Genomic DNA, 10,000 nt, shown 5'->3' with positions numbered 1-10,000 from the left:
AATTGCCTGGAACACAACTCAGTCCCTTCTGTTTTTGAGTAACACGTACCACAGGCAAACCAGTGTACTCTCATGGAGCGTCTAGTTATATAGGGAAACCGTTTTTTAAACAATGTATAAAGTAAGATAAACATTGATTTCACAAAGTTTCAGCTGCGTCTGGTAATTCTCGCAGACCACAATGCATTCAAGACTAAAACTATAGGCCTTTATGGTTATGGAACAGAATTTCAGGCAACCTAAAAAAAACTATTAATCAGTAATTTCAAATCACTGAGGCAGAAAATCCTTACTAACACTAGTCTTAAGAACCTCAGCGAATGTTAGCTATAATTTTACGTTGCACCACGGATTTTCTTTCCATTTATTTTTCCGTGATTTCAGTTTCACTATCAACATTAATGTATCACAATGAAATTCAACTATTTTTTCTTAAATTTCCTTGTTCATTTTAACTGATATGTATAAAACGCCTATCCACCCAATGAGATGTTTGCAAAGAATAACATACTTTCATTTAGAAAAGATAAATCCTCGGAGATACGAGCGAAATCATTAACATATGTTTGTTTCTTTAAGTGCCATAATTGAGACAAAATTCACGCCGGAGTGAAAGTCTGATGTGTGACCTCGGTGACGCTTTGTACAAACATCCTGTACTTTGTTATGTCATTCAAGTAGTGGGGTTGTAAATAAGATTTCTGCTTCCACTTGTTTTGCCTTTTCCATCTTATTATACATACCCTCCTGTAGTCTTGTTTAGTGCTAAAGAGAAAACACAATGCTTTTTAATTAAGACTACGCACAGATCGATACTACACAAAGAGAAGTCAAGGAGGTTGCTTTAAACCAACTTTAGATTTCAAAACCTGATTTCATCATTTCTCTCTTCAAATGCACTCGTAAGACACTTTTACTGTATGCCAAATCTTGCTGAAACTATTTTATGCGTAAGTGATTGGTGACGGAAGGGATTTATTTCGTAATTTTTCTTAGTTCAGACGAGAATCATTAAATACACGATCGCCTAAGGTTCAGGCCTATTCAATGTTAATAGCAGAAACAATCAGTAATTGACACTTGTAGTTAAATTTTCTTGATCCTCCCAGAAGAAATCGTGACTAGTCCAGCTTGGTTTATATTCTCCTTTAGCCAGCTGCTGTTTGTCAAAAAAGATGTATTTGGTCTTTTTATCATCCCAAAACCCAAGGTCGCTTTGGCAAGGACAGACAGGAGAAACAAATAATGTAAATTTTGTAAGATGTCCTAAACAATTCCTACAGTGCGATGGTCGTCTTTAAGCTTACAGGAAATTCTTCAGTTAAACTACTTCTGCTTCATCAAAAGCTGCCAATTTTCTTGGAAATAAGTAAATTAATTTAACTTAAAAGGAAGGATAATTTGCAAATGACTTAGTTCTATTTACCTTAGAGACTTTTCGTTTCCATTTCCTCCAGCATATATTGAAGCGCTTCCTTGGTTCGAGACTTCAGTTTTCCAGAGGAATCGCACAGTAGTTTCTCTGTCAAATTCAGAGGATTCTCACCACGAACATTTTTCATTTCTTTCCATTCAAGGGGTTTGTACAGGGAAAAAAGTTTCTGGAAAGCAATCTTTGACATCGAAAGCACACAGTGATGCAGGGCAGTGTTTCCCTCTTCGTCTTCATTTCGTACATTAATTTCTGTCCCCCGTCTCATGAAGGTTGGAATGAATTTTGACTTACTTCTCCTAACCGCTACCGACAAGGAAGACATTCCTGGAACCAGTCCTGAAGCAGCTTTGTGGTTTCTGTCAAACTGAGGTGGGAGAGTACAGTTTAGGTCTACTTTTCGTGTGGCTATAAGATATTGCATCACATGAGGACTCATTGACGGAATTGAGCAGGCTTTTAAGAGTGCGGTGTAGCCCTTGATATCCTCCATCTGCAATTGCTCAATACTGAACTGCTTGAGACGAGCTTCGATTTGTTCTGTGGTGAGGTCACCTTCCTTTTTGCTTCTTGTGTACTCATTCCAAAGATCAACGATAGCTCTTGTTACTTCGTTGGTTCCTGCCTCGTATTCCGCCACCAATTGCATCCCGTAGTTTTGAGTGCTGTCAATGGCGCTGTCGTAAGTTTTCCCTTGCACGTTTTGTTGGCTTGGGGTAGGTGTATTCTGCAACTCTGTTGCTGCGTCTTGTAAGGAGTACACTGAGATAGAAGTAGTTTGGCTGCTGTCGCTTGACCTAGCCCCAAATTTCAATTTTTCGATTTGTTCGTCGACGTCGGGAATCACTGCGACTTCTATTTGTGCTGAATCACTTGAGCTCCTTCTGCCAAGGCAGGTATCATCCTCCCAAAGTTTTCTTTTTCTGCTCGTTGTCTCCCTTATGTCTTCAGGTATACAGCCACCGTTTTTGATCTCGGTACTGATTCTTGGACCTCTGTGTGCAGTTGACTTCAACTCCTTCTTTTCATTTCTTGGAACCTTACAGCTCTCTCGATCTAATTCTCTCATTAGGACGTTTTCCACATCGCTTTGTATTGCTGATGCTTTCTTGCTTGTATTGTAATTCTCAACGTTTGTAATGTTAGCAAGGTTAGCAAGGTCAATTTTCTGTCGCTTGTATGGGGATTCAGGAACAGCTGAACTGATGCATGAAGAATCGGTACTCCAATGGTCAGATGAGACGCCAGTTGGTTCCCCATCGGTAACAGGCCCATCATTGTCTAACAGTGTTCCACCTGAGTCGACGTCCATTGCTGTTTCGCTGTCGTGTGTAGCATCGTTTTGCTTAAAGCATGCCTCAATCAGAATCCACCGTAAACTATGTCGGTTTGGGTCGGCGGCAGACAAAATTGCGAATTGAGCTTTTCTGTCACTCATTTCCGAAAAAAGACAAATTCCATTGTGAGTTGATACGCTTTCCAGGGTGAGGCGAGGCCAGCGTTCGATCGCATCGGCCCTACTTATGATAAAGACAATCTTCTCTTTAGTAGCACAAAATCTTGAGTTTAGCTGCATCATGCTCGTTGTGGTTCGATTTGACGCACAGTAGGACGTAATAAGGACTGGAATCCCATTTGTCTTCGCTTCCTCCGAATAATCCTTTGCTTCGAGTTGGTCAACAATTCTTAGTATAGGTAGTTTGTCCACTTGATCGTCTCGTCGATCATACCCAAGGTGGCCTTTGAAACATTTATCAGGACCAGCTTCTTTTAGAAGATTTCGAAGATGCTCCAAGATAATACGTTCTTCCAAGTCTTCGGTCAGCTGGCTTGAGGGTGGGCGATCCTGCAAGACGCTTTCTTTCCTCCATTGAAAGATACTTGGAAAAGAGAGGTTTTGGATCCAATCCTTGTATTGAACTTTTAGAAAATGGTAACGGTTGCATTTAACAACCCACAGACCAGCTTTGTCGCAATCATCGTTGAAGCGTAGGTCTTCCCAGCAAGGCCAAGGACGGTAAAAAACTTCTTTTTTCACCGTGCTCCGAACATTCAATAGGATCACAGCGTACACCTGGGTCTTTGCGAATGAGTCTCTCACTCTTGGAACACTTCTTGAAAGTCCTAGCACGCCATAGCTTTCATGGTGTTTTTCGGCTCCATGGTGGTTTTCAGCGAGTATTTTAGCGGGACCTGTGTAAAGGTACAGTGGAAACTGTTTTGCAAAGTTACCCTCTAAAGGGTATGGTCCCTGATGTTCTCCAAATTTAGGTGGCATTTCCTTTCCTTCAGCTATTTTCTGAAGATGGCTCAAAGGCTTAAAGAAAGAACAACGTTCCATCTTAATCATGCCATTGTCATCCCTTAAAACCTTGGCATTTGATGGTGTCTCCGTGCAAGAAGTAAATACTGCTTCGGACATCATGGCCACGTTATCATCAATGACAAAAACGTACTCCAGCTTCAAGGCAGACGCAATTTTCTGGATGAACAGCCTAGCATATCCAATACCTCCTTCGTCTGGTCGTACTTCACAATTGGGCAGTTCATCAGGTAACTGAAAAATGGCAAGAACTTTACCCCAAGTGGCTTTATAAGCCTGAAACGTTCTTCTGCGAACCACAGCAACTTGCACGCAAGTGATCACACGATTCTCTTCTTTCATCACGTGGGTGTAATTGAGAAGACACTTTCGGGGATCATCTCTATGCGAAGGGTGAAATATCCAATATGGCAACGTGGGAAAATCGTTTTCCTGTGCCCAGCTTCCCCTGGAAAGACCTTTCTCAGCTGAACCAATGCCACTGAAGTGTTTTTGGAGATGACTGTAGGGTGCGCGGCTCGCCGGTATCGAGCATTGAACACTTATTGACTTTCCATCCAGGTCCAACAGAAAAGTTTGCAAGCATGGTTCTTGACCTTGGAGAAGTCGTCCACATTCCGAGAAATTTTCGAAGTGATACCAGTGCCAAGCGCGCATGCCATGTTCACAATCTGTCTTGAGGTAACGGCGAGAAGACTTGAATGGTTTCAGCCCAACACCTTTCATTAGAATGAAAGGATTTTCCTTGCAGTCATGCGTATAGAAGCAACCCCCAAAGGAGTACTTTCCCGGCGCCACAGGTTTTTCCAGGAGGCTGGGAGCCTCTTGGATTGTTTTCCAGTAGGGATACTCCCAGTTTTTTGCTTCTGTTCTTTCCATAGATTCATTAGCCATTATCTCGTCTGAAGAATCAGGCTCTTTGTAGTAGTACAGGGCACCTTCATCAAAAGACGAAACACTTCTGGATGGAATGTCTTCGCTTTCAAGGATATCTTGTCTCAAGAGTTTTATAAGACATAAATATGTTCCTGTTTTTCCGATCTGAGGTTCAGCTTGGAGAAGGATTCTGTTAGAATGTTTTTGCATGTTTTCGTGGTCATAGCTATCCTTATGCGCTACATAGTCGATCCATCGAAGTGAAGATGCTCTCATGCCGTGGCTTTTGATCATGTACCTGTCAGGTCTGGTACATTGAATCGCGCTCATAGATGGTGACTTTTTCAAAGATTCATTAAGCCTCTTGTACAGTTCCCGCCCAACCAACACATAGGGGATATCCTGAACATGTGATTCATTAATACGGACATTTGCATAGCGGCACATTCTTCCAAGCTCTTGGATTACAATGGAAAGAAACAGTGGAGATCCCTCTTTGAATTCCCTGCTACTGTCGTAGTTTAGCCGAAGATCGAGGCAATCAAAACTGTGGGGGAATGTATCTCCCATACGACCTTTATCCACCAAAATTAGGATGCAAGCAAGATTTTCCAGGTCTTCATACTTCGTAATTGACTTGTGCACGTGTTTACAATTCACACACTTCTTGCGGCCAGGTTGTAGGTGGAGTTCCTTACAGCAGCAGTCAAATTTGTACTCACAGTTAACGGGCTGCAACTTAACAAAGAAAGGGCTTGCCGATTTCATCAACTGTTTCTCGATCTGGATTCCGCCATAGTCTCTTATGACTTCAAAACGCTCTTTTAGGCAGGATATCCTCCTTGCCAATATTAAAGTGTGGAAAAATTGATTTGCTGTCTCCATGCTCTTTGCTCGCACGATCTTCATCTTGCCCGATCGTCCCTTTCCGCTTTGGATCAAACTCTGCACTAAGAAACTTGTTTCATTTCCTTGGACATTGCAATACCAGGTCTCAACCAAGTTTTGGCCGCCATTTTGCTGCAGGTTTTGTCTGATTTCATCAATGATTCCAGCTTCTCGTATGCTTTGAATCAAATCTTGGAAATCCTGCTGTGAAAGATACATCAAGCATAGGACAAAGGAGAAAAGGACATTTGATCCCTTGTCAATGGCGTTTGCCTTTCCTTGTTTCTTCATTCTTGCAAACTCTTTAATGTCCCCTTTGAACTCCGTTTTTGCGTCGTTGCAAATCTCTCTTTGAACTAATTGGAATGCTTCAGGATGGATGAATTCACTTTCCTGCAGTTTTGCGTCGAGCTCTCGCGTAAATTCGCAGAGCTTGTCGTCGAATTCCTTAGCAGGTGTTAACTGTACGTCATTTGCTAGTGCCATGCGTATTTTGTCGCTGGTGTCATAGACGCTCGCATGAAGAACATGATAGCAATACTCTGCACACAGCAGGGCGTCAATCTTGAAGGATGATGAATCGGTCTTGAGCTTTTTATCTCTTTTCATCTTGTCTACGACCCGTTGAAAAAACGAATCCTGTCTTATTTTCTGTTCCTCCATAGTGTCACATTTCATAGTGCTGAGGTAGTAGTTTAAACTTACATACTGTTGTCCAACCGAACTGACTTCCGTCGGCCCATACTGTTCCAAGTAAAACTCGAAGGAAACCGTAGCTGCATTGTTTCTGGGTTTAATGATAGTCACACCCCCTTTCCTTTCAACTTTCGCAACTTCTAAGGTGACCAGGCCATTGTCATGAACTGCCAAATAGTGATCTGGTTTATTACGACAACGAAATGCTACAACGTCGACGCCAAAATCCAGCTTGACTTCAAACTCGACTGCTTTAGATGGATCATTGGTGGCTTTTAAATCTTCTGTTATTGAGAGGACCCTTTTCTCACTTTCCAAGAACTTAATTGTCACAATACCATGTCTACCCTCAACAATGAATTCTGTCGCGTCACGTTCAGAAGTTGTTACAGTCATAGGCTTCTGTGATGCTACTTGTAGATAGCGATGCTTTGCGTCATCTCCAGTGTACAACGTCGATTTAAGTTTCATCCGCATTCCTCTCTCAAAGTTTTTTAGCTCAACTTCTGACCAATGGGCAACGTGTAACTCCACTTCTTTGGAGGTTTGTTTAACGTTTTCTAGGAACGGCTGTGTCCCCAGTACCAAGAGATCGCCAGCTCTGTACTTGCTTTCACTTGTCGTAGTGTTGTCACAAAGAACTACACATCGGACTTCAGGAAGGCGAGAGTTGCTAGTGAGGAGATTAAAAGGAGTTGCAGAGATCTGAACCACCACCACATTTCTTGGTGAGTCGTCCTTGCACCATTCATTGATGAACAGATTGTGAGCAGATGACTTCCCTGCCTTATCTTTGGTGATTCCCCAGTGGCACTCATCGGCTATGATAACAAAGAGGGTTTTGGGTTTTTGCTGGACAGCTAGCTTAAGTTGCTCAAAATACCTGTCATTTTCATCGCTGCGAAGATACATAAACATCCTCTTGTTGGCATTCGGTTCTTTACCAACTTTCAGCTCTTCTTTTGGCAACACGCCCGCATCTGGATGGCGAATCCTTTTCTCCGTTTGATCGCTGAGCATTCGATACCTAGCTGTATAAACCACAAAGTCAACATCGTTGAAGACATCTTTTAGCCTCGCAATTTTGTGATAATGCCACATAATTGCGTTGATTCGCTTCTTGAGGATATGTGCCATCTCTATCTGTGATGGATAATAGCAAGGTTTTTCTGGATTCGCTTGCACTTCTTCGTCGATGTCTTCTTCATCCGAAGGGTATCCCTCCACGAGGATATCCTCCTCCTTCTTGTTGTTGGATTCCTCTTCAGCAGCTTCTAATTCCTCATAAAGCTTAATATCAGCATCTAGATTTTTCCTTATCTCTTTTCGAATTTCTTCATATGGATCTATCTCTTCGTTCACCAGAATGACAATACTTTCTATGCGGAGACTTTCACTCGGTGGATAAAGGAAAATTTTGTGTCCATTGATTCGGAAATTTGAACACACCTTGCGCACTTTTTTAGAAAAAGCTTTGTCGTTACCAAACCATGTTTTTCGCTTTTGGTTCAGATCTTTTAATTCATCCATTAACTCTGGCGAAGCCTGGAAAAGTCTGAAAAAATGACCATCGTGTCTGAGCGTGACTGCATCCACAATTTCCGTCATGAAGTCCAAAAAAAGGGATTCAGTCATTGAGTCCGGAGCTGACCAACAGTGCCTTTCATAATCGTTTAGCTCGGGCGGGGATGTCCAACAAGGATTGTCTGATGTCGAAAAATTAACGACCACTGGAAGTGCATCCTCTTCACCTGCAACTATTCAAGTTTGGCACAAGAAAATCAGTATCGTGGAAAAGTAACTTATTAGAACATTAGATGTTATCGTTTCATCTTACCTCGGATACCAGAGGCTAGCTTAGGTTTTCATTTTCTTCAAACAAGCCTCCGGAGGTAGCAAAGGTGAGACAAGTAATAAACTCGTGGATAAATCCAAATCCTGAGTAAAGTGATAGGTCATGAAACTAATAAGGGACTCGGCCGTCATAATTAACCATATCTTGGTCAACCACCAATATACGGTCAATAATTGTGTTATTACCTCAAACGTGGGACGATATAAAACTGCCTACCTTCACCAGACATCGTCTTGAATATATGATCTTTCCCTGGTGGTAAAAAAAAAAAACAGGTTCATGAATACATTCTCTTCAAACATTTAAAACTAAGATTTTCAGAGACTTTAACAACTGGAAAGTTTTCCAGATCTGAGATGCTCCCCTTTAGCCTTAACAAAATAATTTATCAACTCAAGAGAGAATCCACGACAAGCTCTGAAGCAGGAATCGCACAGGAATAGCATCGGCTCCCACGCTTGGCGGGTAGTCTAGGTAATTGTCAACTTCACCACAGTAAGGGACACGCACCCCAGTCGATTAGACATCAATCAATCAGAGATCCCGACAAAATCAAAGAGTACTTTCATAATATTGATACGTATCTACAATATGCAACCCCTGCACCCCCGAATACCCTACCGTTTGCTCGCATTTCTTCGTCAATCTCTTCTTCTTCCGGAGGATATTCTTCCAAGAGGATATCCTCCTCCTCCGTATTGGACTCCTCTTCAGTAGCCTCTAATTCCTCAAGTATGGTAATATCTTTTCGAATCTCTAGAGGTAGAAAAGATGACACAATAAACTCGAGGATAAATCCAAATCTTAAGCAAAATGATAGGTTATGAAACTAGCAACTGAAAGCACTCGCTTGTTATAATTAACCATATCTTTGTCGGTAAATATACTGTTGATATCGAGGCAGTGTGGGCCAGCGGTTGGAGCGCTTGCCTTGAGATGCGGAGATCCTGGGTGCAAGACCCGTTCTCAACACTGGTTGAATTTGATCCTGCTATTCCCTAGTTGAACTTCTCAGCTGCACTTGTAAATAGACAAGTGGTTTGCTCCAGCAAGCTGAAATTCTTAACAGTTGTTGTTATTGTTTTCTTCTATTGTGTCGTTAAATGCTTTCATTGGTCCTGAAAAGCCCTTATGGGGAGTGGTCAATGACGTTGGACACCATGGAGGAAGACCAAATTGGTTTCCTCCCTTTCCTCTTCCTTCTTTCGTAACCTTGCCACAGTACTTTGGTCTGGGTAGATGCAAGTAAATATGGCGGAAACCGTGCAAGAGACAAGATCGGGGAATATAGAAGGATATGGAAGAAGAAGACGTTCGCAATTCAGGAGGATTTCATTTTTGCAATCTTTATTGTACAAAGTAAACACGTTTTGGAATTAACGAGGTGACAATTTGTCGTGTACGATCCAATAAAACGCCTCGGCACCCTGCGTTGTAACCAGCCAAAATCTATTTCTCTGACTGGCGTTAAATGTTACGAAGCATTGTCCAGTACATGTAATGATTATATTGCTTTAGATCAGTTTGCTTCTAGGAAAGGTCATGATTCTTGTACGGCCTTAATTAACTATATATAGGTGCCAACATACATGGCTTAGTTGGCTAGATGATGGTGCCGATTTAATCAGGGTTTTTCCACCTATGATTTTAATAAGCCATTCGATTCTGTATCACACTCTATTCTCTATAGTAAACTGAAACAAGTTATCATCAAACTGTACCTTATTAACTGGCTTCTAATTTTTTTTTTCAGATCAAAGAAAGTAAAAAGTCGTATTTGAAGAAAGCCGTACTAAAGATGTGTCTATAAATAATGGCGTGCCACAAAGGAAGGTCTTTGGGCCAATGCTCGTTTCTATATTTATTAATGATGTCAAGGCTGTAAGGCCTATAGTTGTGATGCTTGTGACATGTGCCACATCATATGTAG

General features: G+C 41.7%; 1 protein-coding gene across 1 annotated transcript in view; it reads right to left on the bottom strand.

Annotated features, from left to right (window-relative positions):
* Positions 1–10,000, bottom strand: part of LOC138013865 (uncharacterized) — a 16,204-nt gene that overhangs the window by 610 nt on the left and 5,594 nt on the right. The window contains exons 2-5 of the mRNA XM_068860910.1: positions 8,692–8,826; positions 8,287–8,322; positions 1,427–7,972; positions 1–765 (exon numbers count right to left, since the gene is read on the bottom strand). The exon at positions 1–765 is cut by the window's left edge and continues 610 nt beyond it. Coding sequence (XP_068717011.1) covers positions 1,428–7,972; positions 8,287–8,322; positions 8,692–8,826 — 6,716 coding nt within the window. The 3' untranslated portion in view covers positions 1–765; position 1,427. The remainder of the gene's footprint in view (positions 766–1,426; positions 7,973–8,286; positions 8,323–8,691; positions 8,827–10,000) is intronic.

Source organism: Montipora capricornis, chromosome 8 (assembly GCF_036669925.1).
Source record: "Montipora capricornis isolate CH-2021 chromosome 8, ASM3666992v2, whole genome shotgun sequence".
Classification (NCBI taxonomy): domain Eukaryota; kingdom Metazoa; phylum Cnidaria; class Anthozoa; order Scleractinia; family Acroporidae; genus Montipora; species Montipora capricornis.
Note: the sequence above shows the minus strand (reverse complement) of the source record. Positions and strands in the feature narration are given on the sequence as shown.